Source organism: Schistocerca americana, chromosome 6 (genome assembly GCF_021461395.2).
Source record: "Schistocerca americana isolate TAMUIC-IGC-003095 chromosome 6, iqSchAmer2.1, whole genome shotgun sequence".
NCBI lineage: Eukaryota > Metazoa > Arthropoda > Insecta > Orthoptera > Acrididae > Schistocerca > Schistocerca americana.
In genome coordinates this window covers 410,828,483-410,846,056 of record NC_060124.1, presented here as the reverse complement: position 1 = coordinate 410,846,056, position 17,574 = coordinate 410,828,483, and the positions used below count along the sequence as shown (strand labels likewise).

Here is a 17,574-nt window from a genome sequence, read left to right as displayed (position 1 = left end):
GTAGACTACTACCGAGTTTTGTTGTCTTGTAGAGTTTTACAAAAGTAAGTTGTGTGAGTGGTCCCTCAGAAATTGTGGCATTTTCAGGGAAAAAATAAAGATAAATGCTTGTGACAAGCAAGGATGTAATTATCATTGTTGCACATTTCAATCACATTTTGATCTTTCATTTTTTAATCAGACTAAAGTTACAAAATAGAACAAATACTCTCCTGAGAGAGAACAATCTTGAATGTAAACAACAATGAATATTGCAGGATATACCTGTGTTACAAAAATAAGAAAGTCCTAGAATCTTTCAGAAATGTAAAGATGTATGAAAAAATATTTGAGTATAGCACAACACACAACTACATCTTGCGGCTTCGTAATTCCATATCTCTAATCGCACACCACTGTGAACACACACAGCACCCATCAACAATGTCTTTCATCATAGAATATCCAGGTTTTTGGTGCTGATGTGTCATTAACTGACATCTAATTAGAATAAATAGTACCACGAGTGACATGTTTGTGATAAATCTACAATGTATAGCTACCTTGAAATGGCACACTGTAATAGCACACCAGTTATAACATGAAAATAATGATATCCAATAAGAAGTCTCCAAGGTTCTTCATTACTTGAGTGCTATGGATTTTAATGTTTGTATTTAGTTTTATGGAAGCATGTCATTTTAACATCACTTCACAGGAAGCATTAAGTGGCACTAGTTTCCTCTGCTACAGCAATGAGGAACAAATAGATAATGCGACCAAGCTCATACTCTGACCGATTTTTGCTGTGATAGCTGTGTAAACAACTAGCTGCCTAATTGAGGTATAGCATTTTAAAACAAATGAATACATATCTTTGCTAGTATGCATGAAAACATGGCAGGTTTAGGGTGGGAGAGGGATGTTTTGAACCATGATTCTGAAAGATACCATTACCATGGAAGTAGAAAAGGACAAAAAACTACCACTTCTAGGTGTGCTGGTCACAAGGGATGGTGAAAACCTGGGGCACAATGTGTATCAAAAACCGACATACACAGACCAATACCTGCATAAACTATCAAATCACCACCTGAGCCAGAAAAAGAGTCAAATTAATACACTCGTAACATGAGCAAGGCGAATAGGTGAGCCGCAGCACCTCTGATGCGAAATACAACACTTGGAAAATGGTCTGAGGTGCTGTGAGTATGCCACAAGTTATATTAGAAGTATAACAACCAAACACTTGGTGAAGTGAGAAAATAGAAGAAAAAAAAGTCAGGTATGGCCTTTCTGCCATACATTCCCAGAGTGACAGATGGAATCAGCCATATATTGCACGAACATGGCATAAAGACTATGCCCAAATCAACAAAGATCAAAGAGTGTCTCAGATCAGCAAAGGAGAAAAGAGACCCACTTCCAGTGTTGGGAATACAGGGTGATTCAAAAAGAATACCACAACTTTAGGAATTTAAAACTCTGCAACGACAAAAGGCAGAGCTAAGCACTATCTGTCGGGGAATTAAGGGAGCTATAAAGTTTCATTTAGTTGTACATTTGTTCGCCAATAAAGTTTTTGGTCCCTTTTTCTTCGAAGGTGCTACTGTAACTGGACTGCAGTATCTGGAGATGTTAGAGAATTGGCTGTTCCCTCAGCTCGAACAAGAAGCACAACAATTCATATTTCAGCAGGATGGAGCGCCACCACATTGGCACTTATCTGTCCGTAACTACCTGAACGTCAACTACCCGAGGCGATGGATCGGCCGCCAGGCAGCCTGTGACAGAGCACTTCATCACTGGCCTCCAAGAAGCCCTGATCTTACCCCCTGCGATTTTTTTCTTATGGGGGTATGTTAAGGATATGGTGTTTCGGTCACCTCTCCCAGCCACCATTGATGATTTGAAACGAGAAATAACAGCAGCTATCCAAACTGTTACGCCTGATATGCTACAGAGAGTGTGGAACGAGTTGGAGTATTGGGTTGATATTGCTCGTGTGTCTGGAGGGGGCCATATTGAACATCTCTGAACTTGTTTTTGAGTGAAAAAAAAACCTTTTTAAATACTCTTTGTAATGATGTATAACAGAAGATTATATTATGTTTCTTTCATTAAATACACATTTTTAAAGTTGTGGTATTCTTTTTGAATCACCCTGTATATTGCATACCATGCACATGTGGAAAAGTTTGTTGGAATGACTAGACGATCAGTTAACACCAGAATCATGGAACATAAGTGACACTGGTGATTGGGGCAGGTGGGAATATCAGCTGAAGCAGGGCACCGACCACATAGTAAAATTCACTGAGATGGAAGTTCTGTCTGTAGAGAACAACTATCACACCTGCTTGTTCAGAGAAGCTATAGAAATACACGAACACTAGAATAGCTTCAATAAGAAAGTAGAAAGCCTCAAGGTAAACGGATCCTGGCCCCCTGTGCTGCAGCGTATGACCATTACAGGTAGGAAGAGAACCACGCCGGAAATGACAGAGAAACACTTGGACCTGGCGTGCCAGATGCATATAGTCTGCGGCTGCTAGCTCGACTCCAGTCTACAACCAGAAATGGAAAGTGAAACTTCGACAATGCCAGCCACTCATGCTGTAAAAATGTCGGAAAAATGATTAGACAAACGTCGACTGAAGAACCCGAGATAGAAGCCAACAGGCAGTTTGTCAACAAGTGGCCACGAAAGCCTTAACAATTTTGTATACTAGTAGAGGTCGTGTCTGAACTATGTCATTTATGTCACAGCCAACCTCAGCAAGCAGTCAACCTGTAACCGTTACCAAGTGCTTTGTGCACTCCATTTTGCCGTGGGTTGTGCATTGCTTGTTGTTTTGTTATTTCAAGTTCAATGCCCATGGCACCAGAAGGGATCAGTTATCCCTATGGCAATGTACCAGCTCTGCTTTCACAGAAAAATAGAATGTGATTTTAGGCTAGCCGGCCTGCGAGAGGGAGGCTGGATTTGTTCTCCCGCGCTGCTCCTCTCACTTCAGCCGATCAAAATACTCATTTGTTTACATTTGTGGCTGACTGCCATGTTATAGTGTCTGCACTTAAAGCGACCAGAAAACAAAATTAGTCAACATTCTTCAACCAGCTGAGGATAAAAGTCTGCTTCTCAACAGGAACAATCAGTTGTCAAAATCTTAAATAGAGCCAAAAGTAGACGAAAAGCAAAGACCATTTTGGAAAAAGCTCTTGAAGTTTTAACAAAAGCAAACAATCCACTTATTATAAAGATGAGAACTGTTTATCCTCTTTCATTGTTATTTTTTTACCTCCAATCGTTTTTCATGGCCAGTTTCATCTTCAGGCACATAGAATGACACTTTTTTGAATTTATACCCTCAGTTATTTACAAAAAAAATGCTAATTTTGCCAAAAACAGATGCTATATTTTCAGGTCCCTATATCACCCGTTGAAATTATTCCTAATTGGAAAAGGTTTATAAGGAGTCAGTTCTGTCATGTTCATCATTGAAAAATTGGGCAGCTGAATTCATCTTGGCTGTATACGTCTTAAAGATATTCACCTGATAAATGTCCCATAATGGTAACCAGAGATGGAAATATCAACACAGTGCACAATATTCTGTTGTAAAATGGGCAATTAAAGTTGTATGCAGTAGACGACATCACATGCGTATCGAGATAAAGATTACAATACATTTTGCATGGTGGATTAACTAAGAGGAAGTATCATGCAAGGTGGGCACTGCAAATGTTTATGCTAGTTGTAGAAGAATCCAGTTGTATTTGTAATTTAAAATGTTACTGTGGTAGATATGCTGGTCTACTGCTTCACGCTAAAAGGAACTTGTGATACTAACGGTTCATGAAAGCCAGTCGCTCTGTGCCAGAAAATGAGTAGTAGATTTCATTTGTCAAAAAAGATGGCTGGTGTTTTCTGGGATGCTTTAGAATCTTTGTTGTTTACCTTGCAGTGCCTAAAACAAGTGGCAGATACTATAAAAATGTTTCCAACTAACTATGTTCATTAAAAAGTTCAATGGATGGCATCTGCATTGCCTTAGAAAGAACACAAAAATCATCTTTCATGATAGCAGTTAAGATACCTCACCACTGAAAATACTCAGAATTTGAAATAAAAGTTGTTGGGGACATTCAGTCTATTCACTTGACTTGGCACTTATTGCTTTCCAGCTATTATTAAGCTGAAGAACTTGTCAGCTGTATGTGGGTATTTTACATAAGTAAACAGCTTTAATACAAGTGTAGCAAGTACAATTTATTTGATGTTGTATGTTCCTTAGATTCATAGTAAATTCAGACAGTGTCCTAAAAACAAACTACTTTTTGTGTTCGCAAAATACTACTAATAATGTAGAGTCATTCTTAGTGCCAGCCTATGTAATCTATGAAAATCTATTCAGGGTGATGTGGGTGGTATGTGCCCAAGTGACCCAGCCCAAATTGGCTGCTTCCGCTCATTTCACTTATGGTTTACTTGTGAAAATATGGGCTACTTAGAATCTTTCCTTAGTAGAAAAGTGCTTGTAAGGGGATAATGACAAGCTACATGTGTGTTTGGATTCATGGCAAACACAAAGAACCTCACAGAGTTCAATCATTGTTATCCTTATTCAGGTTTGGAAAAATTGGGCTTTCTGTGTATGCCACCAGTCCATCATTACCACAAACTCTGGACATGCTTCAGTGATCACTGCATATCTGACACAGTCATGTAATATTTTGTCACAGGAAAGCTAGATGTATGCTTACGTTGTAAGTATATTACAAACCTTTAAGAAAGTATTATTTTAAAAAAGGAATTCAACCTCAGAATAAGCTTCATTCTGATATAGTGCCATACGTGACCCATCATAGTGTCAAATGTTGCATCCTTGTTGGTTTAGGCTTACTCAAGTATGCGTGGATTTACCATTGGTAGCTTACATATCTCTCATTTCTGTAACATCAACAGAGTCTACTGTTCCAAACAGTAACATACCAAAAGTGTTTACTATTATTACATGAGAGTAGAGTTTTTGGGGGAAAAAGCAATCTTTCTACATTTGGAAAGTGTTAGTGGCACATGCTCACTCGGAGGTTGTATAAAAGTACATAATAAAGACAGTTTTCAAGTTATATGAGATTGTCTCCTCCTGCCACAGCAACAGGGCAAGGATGTGTGATTCTACTGGATATAGGACCATATAAGAATTTTTGAAAATCATTGGGAGGAGTGGCAACCAAATGACCATTCAAGTTGGTTTGTAGAATCTGCAAGTATGGAGACATATCATCAGGTTTTTGAAAAAAATCCACAAAATCTCGAAGATAGCGAGGACCTTATATAGTCAATAACCTCTTGTCATGGAATGAAAGATGAAAATTTTTTATCTTACTTCGATAGGCACAGAACTCATATTCAGCAAGTTTTCTCTTCAGATTGCATGGAAAATCCTCTGTAGAAGGGATAACTGCACCTGTTAGATGAAACTTCATTTTGTACAATTCCCGAGCAAGTTGAGGGCTTTTGTAGAACCTGTTGGGGGAAAATATGATAGTGTGACCCACCTGCACAGGCTTGCAATTAATGTGCCAAATGAGCTACTATTCACTTTGCAAAATATAAATAGGATGAATTAAACTTTCTGTAATTGTCTTTCCATAATATGGAATGTGACAAAAAACATAAACCTTTCCTGAATCATACAGACATTCTATATAGGCAGGTGATGGTGAAGAAACTTGTAAATGATATCTGGGAATAATTTCTGTAAATAAGTGTGAGTGAATCAGCAGGAGGTGTAATTTGTTATAATAGGCCAGTAGAGCAAAATTAAAAAAGTAGATGAATCAGAAGTAATTGCTACCAAAGGTTTTATTGTTTTAATGCCTTCATTTGCGGTCCAATATGACTATGCGGGTTTTCACCCTTGGCAGAGTTGTGCTTAAGTGGTAGAGGGTAAAAATGTTTCCCCAGAAGGGATATTTTTGCGGTTTTACAGTTATACCTTGTAAAGAACTCAAAATATCAAAAGCATGGTCCTGTTAAAATTGGTAGGGCATTAAATTCTGCATTGAGTGAGACCAGGCACGTATTTTGTGGATCTCCTGTTCCCATGCTAATGCTCATCAAAGTTGGACAAATATTACATATTTATGAAAAATTTTCATTTTAACTTCTGCTCTTTGGTAATATCATCTGAACTAACCCTCCTATCAGTGGTCTTTACAAAAGTTATAGAGAAATAAATTCTGTGTTCAATGAGGCCAAAATTGAATTTTTCGGACAACCTGTTTTTGTACAGCACCACCTTAAACTTGGACCATTTCATATCATTAATGAAGACTGTTTAAACTGTAGTTCTTCAATAAGTGTTATTTACCGTATATTAAGCATAGCTGTAACACTCCATGGTACTTGCATTGTACTTAGTAAATATAATAATACAATAAAATATTAAAATTTTAGCATATATGAAAAGATAATATTAAAAAATGGTTTCGTATAGAATGTGATGAGATCTATTCAATTGATGTGAAGATGGAGGCAGAGAAAGAAACACAATTATTGAAATCAATTAGTGATCGTATTTCATAGTAACAAAAATTGTAGTTAAAGATATGAAGATGAAAAGGGGAAAAAATAGGTAAGTACACAAATTTCACAGATGTCGATGTTTGACTGTCGTTGCACCACTGGACTCCTCAAAGTCTGTAATTTCCTATTCGGAGTCTGTCGCCCAATCACTCAGCTCCTGAAGGTCTGTAATTTTCGCTGCTCCATACATGCAGTCCAATGTCTGGTTCATCAATTTCATCTGGTTTGGAGGGGATTTGTACAGGAATTCTGCCAGCCGCAGTGGCCGTGCGGTTCTAGGCGCTACGGTCTGGAGCCGAGCGACCGCTACGGTCGCAGCTTCGAATCCTGCCTTGGGCATGGATGTGTGTGATGTCCTTAGGTTAGTTAGGTTTAATTAGTTCTAAGTTCTAGGCGACTGATGACCTCAGAAGTTAAGTCGCATAGTGCTCAAAGCCATTTTTGAACAGGAATTCTCATTGTAGTTGGTACAAATCAGTGAGCACTTAATCCCAGCCTTCCAACTTCCACAACCACCTGCATGCCCTTGTTGCATTTGCAGAAATTTGTGGAGAGAAGAGACTGTGGAGCTGGCACCTTGTAGGTAGGAAAGGGTTAAAGACCAAACTCTGACGCCTCCCATCTGCAGAGGAATGAATTCATATGGTGTCCTAACCACATGTGCACTTGTGGGTCAGTTCTCAAGCAATGTTGGCGGGCTGCTTCTGATGTTGGTGGTAGGGACACCAGGTTGAATTTGGATTTCTCGAGATCTTTGGAAAACAGGTCGAATCCCAATTTATCTAAAATACCTCCTGCCCTACCTCCGTAGGGGTTGTTAGTCTTAGCCCAGCTTTGGCAATAGCTTCAGATCAAGCGTCGAGCTCAAAGAAAGGTTTGATTTCTTTTGGAAGACATTTATTTTCAACCAACAGCTTGACCAACTTCTTTGCCCTACTTGAAGAATGCTGAGGTCATACCACACACACTCATGGTGTGGAGAAATATAAGTGGCCTTCTGATGTCGTCTGCCAATTTGAAGCGTTTGCGACCAAATACTTGTTGTACCTCTTTCAAGTTTTGCGAAATATTTTTGTTGATGGTGTGACTAGGGCATTGAGCATGATGAGAAGTCTGCATCCTCATCAACTGTCACAACTGTCTCATGCTCGTGTGATACCTCAAAGGCTGTGGCAGAGTTAGGTGGTCTGTATCTTCATTGGCTTGCTTTACTGAGAAGCCTTCACCTTCAGGCCTCTCGGTAAGCAAGTTAATGAGAAGCACTTTATTTCTATCATTGGAAAGGAATTGCTTCTGCGTCATGGTCAGCATCATTAACTCGATAAAGATGATCCCAGGAGCAGTGTGTCTTTGGCTTCGACAGAGATGCTCAGCTTATTTGATGCTCTTGGTGGGCAGGTCTTCTGGGTAGCCCTCAAACACCACACTTGTCACACTTCGTTTGTAGTATCTTTTTAGGTAGTCAACATATTTAATTGGAATGTTTCACCATTCTTCCACACAACTCTGTGGAGAAGAAATCCATCATTGATGACAAAAGCTGCTCCTTCCACGTTTACCTCATTCAGTGGTGTCATATAACACTAACTTGGGAGTCTTACTCAGTCCCACTGCATCAAACAGAGAGAGGGAATAGGGTGTTAGCTCATGATGGAAGAATTCTTTAAGCTATTCATTGGTTTTCTTGAGGAGTACTATCTAATGGAATACTGTTTCAGTGTTCGCTGGTACATTCCCCAATCAATGGTCACCTGAGATTTGAATCATTGTGTTTTTTTTTTTTTCTTTTTTTTTAATATACAAACTTGTCAAAGGTTTGTCGAACCAGGTTGAACATTGACGAATTACCAATTTCAAAGGCTCTTTGGCAGTTGATTGAGTCATCTCTGATAATTCCTGTACTGATGGACATAACAAAATTAGTAACAGGGGAAGGATCCTGGGATTGAAACCACTCAATAAACTTCTGGAGGTCTGCATTATCACTCTGCACTCTAGCATTCCTCACATCAACATGTTGCTCTGAAGTAGTGAGTTATACGCCACAAAACTCTTCCACCTGCCGAGTCACAGTAATAACAGTTGGCATGGTCAGGATCCATCTACTCTGTCTGAAATGCTGCGACCATGACTGGGCCCTCTAGAACGTTACAGTGAGTGCGTTAGGGTCTGCCAGTCATAATGTCAGACCATAACCCCCTCCAAAACTTACCAGACCTTCTGACTGAAACCACCTGTTGAGTGCAAACTGTGTATAGTCTTCCTGAGATATTTACTTTTCAAGGCCCACCATGTCTTATGAATAGAGTTTCGCAAATTTAGCATACAGAAAAAGCCCACTAGCCTGAAAATAGGGTAGCATTTTCTTATCAGTGGTGAAGTGCAGTTCCCAGTTGCCACTCCACTCAGCCTGGATGAATTGCTTCATCAGAGTAGTCATGTCAATGCAGAGAGTCCATTCAGCTCCAGCTCTTAAAGTTTCTGTGCAAATATCTGCTTCAAAGTTTCATGATCAAGGGCTTCCAAGGGACTTGTTGAGGTAGACCCCTCTTCAAGGTGCTGATCTCTTCTCTCATTGTCACTCATTCTTGTGAGTATGACACATTGTACCCTTTGCCTGACTTCAGTATGAAACAGGCTGCAACAAAACAATACCCTATTCTTCATTACAACCTATACAATCAATGTGAGTTGGTCCAAATTTAAGGTGGAGCTATGCAGAAACAAGCAGTCCAAAAAAAATCCCTTTTTGTCTAGTTGAATGCAGAATTTACTCCTCTGTAACTTTCATAAGAACCACTTTATTGATAGGTGGGTTAGTTCAGATGATGTTACCAAAAAGCAGAAAATAAAACGAAAATTTTTCATAAATGTATAAAATTTGTACAACTATGTTGAGCACTAGTGTGGGAACAGTGGTCCAAAAAATATACATCTGGTCTCATTCAATGCAGAATTTAATGTCCTACCACTTTTAATGTATTCTATATAATAGAGGGAAACATTCCACGTGGGAAAAATATATCTAAAAACAAAGATGATGTGACTTACCGAACGAAAGCGCTGGCAGGTCGATAGACACACAAACAAACACAAACATACACACAAAATTATAGCTTTCGCAACAAACGGTTGCTTCGTTAGGAAAGAGGTAAGGAGAGGGAAAGACGAAAGGAAGTGGGTTTTAAGGGAGAGGGTAAGGAGTCATTCCAATCCCGGGAGTGGAAAGACTTACCTTAGGGGGAAAAAAGGACAGGTATACACTCGCGCACACACACACATCCATCCACACATTTGGTGTGTCTTAAATGTGTGGATGGATATGTGTGTGTGCGCGATTGTATACCTGTCCTTTTTTCCCCCTAAGGTAAGTCTTTCCGCTCCCGGGATTGGAATGACTCCTTACCCTCTCCCTTAAAACCCACTTCCTTTCGTCTTCCCCTCTCCTTCCCTCTTTCCTGATGAGGCAACAGTTTGTTGCGAAAGCTAGAATTTTGTGTGTATGTTTGTGTTTGTGTGTGTGAATAACGACCTGCCAGCGCTTTCGTTCGGTAAGTCACATCATCTTTGTTTTTAGATATATTTTAATGTATTCTTTATGAGATAAACCATAAAACCTCAAAAATACCCCTTTTGAGGGTATATTTTTACCCCCCCCCCCCTTTTTTCCCCATCCCCACCATTTAAACACATCTCTGCCAGGGAGGAAACCTAGGATAGTCATATTGGGCCAAAAATGCAGCCATTAAAACAATAAAACCGTTTGTAGCAATTATTTCTGATTTGTACTTTAAGCCTACTGGCCTATTAGTGCATTTTTTAAGTGACTGATTCTCTTGTGACAATGTGTAACATGAAATGCTCCATATCCCTGAAATTTCTCCTTCATGATGAGATTTATATGTTGATATTGCAGATGCTGCCTGCGGCACTTAGCGTTGCTACTGAGGAAACTGTAGATTTTCGGCGAGGCTTACCAGTTGATTATCTGCAGTATATGGGAGTTGCACACAGCGATAAAACTGGAGATCAACGTAGAGAAGCTTTCATAACACAGCTGCATCAGCTGTTTGATAAGTTGTGGGAACATTTGCCCATTGATGCAGCTGTTGATCAGATGGCAAAGGAGTTCATGCATGATGCATTTCCTCCTGTTCTAACAGAAGGTGAAGTTCTAGCCCACACATCATTGATGATTCATTCATTCATTCATTCATTCATTGCGCTTTTCTTGCAGTGTGGTCTATTACCAGATCACAAGATATGATGATAAGTCAGCTCTGTACTGTCGTGAATACAGTTTATCAGCTGTTAACATAACTTTTCTCTATAAATACTTCTATTGCAAAGTGTTTTAGTAAGTAAACAAACATCTTGTTGCCATTTTTTATGTTTTCCGCTGTAGCTAAGTTGCTTCTGTACTCTTGGAATGTGACTCATCTAATGCACCTAAATAAAGGCAGTTTTTATTTTGCGGTACTCATTTTACATCATTTTATCTGTGAAGCATCTGCAGGTGCTTGTAATACAGTTTGTTAATGTGTATAATATTTGTTACATAATAATTATAGATTTGTTACTACATTACAGTTTTTTGTTATTCTATTGTAGTTAGGTGAGAAACAACTTTTTGTAGCACAAGTTTCGTTCTGTTAAATTAATATTTGTTTCGTAAAATGCTGAAAATTGGACATCTTGGGTACACAGACCACCTAAGTACAACTCCAGGTGACACATATGCACTAATAAGATCAGAGATATTGTAAGCAGATATAAATATTAATTTAATTTCACAAAACTTGTGCAACAAAAAGTTGTTTTTCACCTAATAACAAAAGAATAAGAAAAAACTGTAATCAAGTGACAAGTCTGTAATTATTATGGAACACAAATATTATATATAAACTATATTACAGGTTACAGAAGATGCTTCATAAATAAAAAGAAGTGAAACATGTATGGCACAATAAAAACAGCTTTTCATTTAGTTGCATTAGATGAACCACATTCCAAAAATATCTTCTGTCCACAAAAAATTACTAGATTTCATTTTATAACAAACTGAAATACTCAGTGGTAAGCTGATCAGTATTTGTAGTTAGACTTGCCTTGCACTTACAAACTACTTTCAATTTGTTAACATGCTACTATTTTGCATACTTTCAATCCTTGCTCTTTCACAGAATAATTAAGTGTCTTCAAGAACATTGTGATTTGAAAATGACATGCTTATTGTTTATGTTTTAATACAATTTGTTGCTAATAGTGAGTTAGTATCATATAATCTGTTACATACAATCACAACATTCTTTATAAAAATAATTATAACAATATGTACTGTAGAAGAGAGGCAGCTACACGTCAAATGTCACGAAAGGAACTGTGGAAATTGTACTGAGCAACAAAAGTGTAAAAAGTAATTGAAATTGTTTTTTTACCTCCAGCTTCAAGAATAATGTAGCAAACAAGAAGGAAAAAGATAATATCTGCAGACACCAAAGGAAGAAAGTCAGTCACAAAGTTTAGCAGTTACAAACAGTCTTAATTGGCAGCAACTTCTATTTTCATGCATAATGTTTAACGTAACAGCCAGGGTACTTCATAAACCATTAAAATCATTTGGACCTGCTCCCAGTATTGTGCTTCCCTACTCAAGAGATTTGTACTCTCTCTCCAGTTATATTTTGCTACTACAATTGACATAAGTTCAATTTACTCTAGTTTGATTTACTCCATTCTCTTCCAAAGGCTTCATTCCTCTAATTTTCTGTTTGCATTCTGCATACTTTTCCCCATCTCTTCACCATTGTTACGTTCCTGTTTGATATGTTTGTATCTTATGTACAAATTGTAATTTCCATAGCTTCTTCTTTGTATATTTTTTCGTTATAGCAACCACGAATATAAAGAAGTCATTCATAAGCCATGTAAAACTTACATACTCAAGTTACCAAGGATCATAATATTGTTTTCATCAAAAAAAGATAGAAATCAGAATACCAGTATGTGCATTGTAAGACTTCCTTAAATTCACAGAGGCCATTGCTACTATCATAACATTATCACCAGTTGTAAAAGGTCATACAAAATTTTTTAACTGGGGCTTGTCAGTGATGATTAGCAGTCACTTCAACCACTGAATAAAACTAAGACAGTTTGAGAAGTGTGCTGTCTCAGAAAACAACATGACAAAGGAACACAGAATAGTGTTTAATAGCACTAAACTCCTGTGATGCACATGTACCTAATATCAGCAAAATTTAGCAATTGCATTAGAGTGCCAGACTAGAAATACATCTATACCAGCAACCCCAAAAGAGATAGTCTGCTTGTGTTACATGGAACGAATTGCTTGGTGTAGTAGAGCATCAGAGGGGGCAACATGAGACTAAAATGATCCTGGTGGTTGTGGCCCTGATACTGCGTCTCTATCAGAACTAAGCCATATTTTTCCAGCTTGAGTACCTGCCTGTGGGCACATTTGGCCAGTCAGGAAACTAGGCCATAGCCTGTAAGATTGTATGTACCAGCCATGTGCCCACTGGCAGGTATGGGCAAATGGCCCATACACACAACAGAACAAGATGTGAACATCATTCAGTAGGGTGATGTGGAAGATAGTCTGTCTTCTGCACCTGCCCTCTGAGTGAGCTGTGGGTGCTTGCAGACATCTCTGCCTCATGGGGTAGAGTTGAAACAGCCTGGAGTGAGATGTGGGCATACTTATATGGATATGCTGTCTGTTCTTTCGGACATGTCCGACACCATATCCATATAAGTATATAGTTCTGGCAATACCGGCCATGACCTCCTTCTTCTGTGCGGATGCACACACATTCCCGAACTCTTACGGGACTTGGTAAGAATGTCTTCCATGAGTAGTGAGTGTGTTGGGGTGGGACACTACGAATGTAGTGTGTGGACATACAAGGTGAGAATGTGGGTCTCACGGGAGGTGTGCACGAAATAGTCCCTGCAGTTGCTCTATCCTTGGTGGCTCAGATGGATAGTGTGTCTGCCATGTAAGCAGGAGATCCAGGGTTCGAATCCCGGTTGGGGCACACATTTTCACCTGTCCCCGTCAGTAGCTGAAGGTATTAATATAATTCTAATTTTGAGCCGTGGGTGGTCATATATGATCAATCACAGTGTAAACAGGCAGCAGAAATTTGAATTTGGGAAGTCTATGACTTCTGTGGAGTCTCTCTCAAACACTGAGTTTTAAATTTGACTTGTATTATATTCTGAGTTTATCCTGCCCCATCCCTCCTTCTTTCTCAGTTGACTGTGCCTCCATGTATTTTTTATTTTTCTGCATTTAATTATGATTTGTTTCTGTTTGCAATTCATTATTTCTTTAGCATGTCATTTATCATCTTTTGACCTATCCGCTAAAAGCATCTTGTCATGTGTAATACTTAATATTTACTGTCAGTTCATTCTCACACGCTTATTGTTTCTTATGTTAGTCCCTGTCCTGATCAGTAATTTTGGGGCAATTTCATCCCTCTCGTAAGCACTTATGCAGTTCAGAGTTCAGCTTTACTATGTTTATGGTATGCCTCATTAGTTTGTTTATACAGCTCACATGTTGTCCCCCCTCCTCTCTCTCTCTCTCTCTCTCTCTCTCTCTCTCTCTCTCTCTGTGTGTGTGTGTGTGTGTGTGTGTGTGTGTGTGTGTGTGTGTGTGTGTGTGTGTGTCACAAATCTTGGAAGTCATCACCCTTTACTTTAATTTCAAATTAAACTATTTCCCTCCCTCAATGTTGATCATGGTGTGAAGTTAAGAATAGAATTCAGTGTTGTGACGAAATAAAACGCCTACACCCATCCTTATGATTTTATTTTATTTTGTTGCAACCAGTTTCAATCCATCCAGTAATGCTGGCAACTGATGTGATGTATATAGGGATCGTATCAACCTGTACAGCTTCAACAAAGGCCTGAAGATGACGCATTGAAGCATTGAAACTGGTTGCAACAAAATAAAGTAAAATCATAAGGACGGCTGTAGGTATTTTATTTTGTCAAAATAGTAAACGGCCATCAACAAAATAAAATAAAATCATAAGGATGGCTCTAGGTGCTTTATTTTGTCACAATAGGAAATGGCCATCGTCCCAGAGATCTCCTGCCAAAAGGATGGACATACAAAGAATTCACTGTTGTTATATCTCTCCAAATAAAAGTAGAAAAGTATTTCTATTAATTGATCATTTCACACATAACTTACTTAAGCTTATGTGAAATGGTTTGTACTCTTTATAAATAACACTGACTGATACCAGTGATAATTGATCGTTTATGTAGAATTCAGATACAGTTGATGGTAGCTTGAGTCGTATTTATTTTGCCCATAAAGGGCAACGTCATTACAACAGCAATGATAATTGAATATAAATAATACAGTTTATTGCTTCACACACTTGTGAACCATCAGAACTTGTAGGCATTTTAATGATTCACTCAATTGTCTCCAGGTAGAGAATTGTGGGCCCCCGGGACAAACTCCCGGGCGGCCAGCTGCTCAGCTGTAGTTGACGCAGTCTGCAGCTCCTGGTCTAGTGACTAGCATTGCTATCTCTGGATCATGAGGTCCCGGGTTCGATTCCCAGCCAGGTTAGGGGATTTTCTCTGCCCGGGGACTGGGTGTTTGTGTTGTCCTCATCATTCCATCATCATTCGTGAACGTGACTAGATTGGACTGTGTACATATTAGGAATCATCATCATCATCATCATCATCATCATGTGTGGTTTCATTCCTGATATTAGTGCAGAATACACACACCTGCTACTGTGACTTCAGTGCTGTGCACTAATCCCGAAAGTGTAACCAAACAGTTCTCCATATGAAGATGATTGTGTGGACCAATGAAACATGTACCAGTACAATAAACAAGTAAAAGACACAGTAAATGTTCCATTTGTAGCTTGCCACATCCTATATCTGCATTTTGTGAAACATAGTGTATGATGTTAAGAGTGTCAAGGAATCAGCTACTACTGTTGCAGTTGGACTGTTGTTCGTTTTCCAGAGTACCATATCTTGCTGGCATCGGAAAGTGGATTCACGTGTGAGAGGAGCAGGTTTACAATTCTTACATTGATATCGTGATTTAAATTTTTTCTCTTCAGGAAGACCACAAAAGATTCCTTCCACCACCTCTCTCAATAATAGTTATTGATTTATGGCAAGTTTTCTATTCATTTTTATATATACAGTAACTTCCAATATCTTGCTGGTAGTTAAAAGCTGAACTTATTCTAGAACTTAGAATAGTGATAGTAGAATAGTAAATATCATTATTGTAGTTGTAGGACGGCCAAGAATTTGGCACACGAGCGGTGCTCCTGTTTACATCCTGTAGCACTCTCACCTGGGTGCACACTTCCCCCACCTCTACACTGCACTATCTGAGTGTGAGGAAGGGAAGACAGGAAAACTGCAAAAGCACCACATTTAAATGGCAGTGGGTTCACGCTGTGTAAGACTGGTTTTATATATCTCAGCAACATAGATCCAAAGCAAAACAGATTTTCAGTATTATTTATTTTGTTTACATGGAAGACAAAATAATTTTTATCTGCTACAGACTGTCAGCATACAGACAGACGAAGACAATTTAACCATTTTTCGCACTCAGGTTCTGCACTAATCATGACTTTTTTAGTTTCATAGTCAAACAAAGCCTTTCATATGCATAATTTGACTGAAATATTTTATCACATTTGCAACCTCATCATTTGGACAGTTTTAATGTAAAAGACTTTGTCTTGTAAGCAGGAATTACCCTGTAAATCAATCAGTTCCAGCTGCAGATCACAGGGTCTCTTTCAGCTAAATGGGCTCGAAAACAGCTTGAAAACAAATGTAGCATTGGCAGTGTCCTAAAACATTTAGAAAAATATTCTTGTAATTCTTTCAGGACCACAATGAATTCTTCAAACTTGTGTTAATGCCGTTGAGCTTAGAGAAGTGGGCAGTGTTCATTTTCAGAATTTATTCCTTCCACTGTACGATTTTTGTTTTAAATGTAGCCCCTTCAAATAAGAAATAAGTTGTTTCCCACCTTGCAATGTCTGTGGGCTGTGTAGTCAAGTCTATTTAAAATTCGAAGCCTGCAACCCATTCCAGATGTCCTAATTTTCATACCTGCTCTCCTTTTACCTTTATAAATTAAACTACTGGGTTTAAAATTGAAAAATCATTCCAGGTGTGCCACTTGACTTAACCAATGCACTTCACAGAAATATATAAAGTCTCCTTTCTCCATACTTGATCAGTGCCTCCGAAAAGTTTTGCAACTAGCAGTGGAACAATGTGTGCAACCACAGAAAATGTGCTATCTGTTTCACCAATTTGATCATGTGCCTCATACCTGCAAATTTAGCACAAAGTGCTTCTTGATGTTCATAACAGTGTGAAGGATTTACAGTTCTGTGTCGTCTTGTCAATCTTGGCTGATGCCTCGTGCCAGTGACATGGTGAAATTCCTCTGACTCCCACTGTCAGCTCGACTGACAAGACTGCTACTCCAAGTAATCCAGTTGAACTATTGCAGGATGACATCTGCAGTCTGCAGGCAAAGCCATAGCAAGAGATTATCCCCCCACACTGCATTAGAAAGTCCTCTATCCTGCTCCTGAAGAAGAAGAAGAAGAAGATAATGATGATGATGATGATGATGATGATGATGATGATGATGACTGTGGTGAACCGTCAGGAAGTACTGTGTTGTCGGAAGTTATGTAGTCAGCTGATCCTGGTCCCACTGGACAGGTAGGCTCCGCTTGATCGCTCAAGATCTCTGGCTTTCTGAGACAGCATGCAGATTAAGCAGAAAACTGCTGTTCCTGCAGGGACCTAATATTGGAAGTAGGGACCTCTCTCATTGGATTGGCCTGTGTGAATGTCAAGAGACATTTCTTTGCATTGCCTCTTTGCTGCAGGAGGCCTTCTTCCCGCAACAGGTCAGGCCAACGTCTGGTCAACCTGTG

At 38.9% G+C, this 17,574-nt stretch overlaps 1 protein-coding gene across 1 annotated transcript in view; it reads left to right on the top strand.

Moving 5' to 3' along the window:
- The window catches only part of LOC124619399 (ribosomal oxygenase 1), a 77,933-nt gene that overhangs the window by 45,863 nt on the left and 14,496 nt on the right, over window positions 1–17,574 (top strand). The window contains exon 6 of the mRNA XM_047145754.1: window positions 10,491–10,740. Coding sequence (XP_047001710.1) covers window positions 10,491–10,740 — 250 coding nt within the window. The remainder of the gene's footprint in view (window positions 1–10,490; window positions 10,741–17,574) is intronic.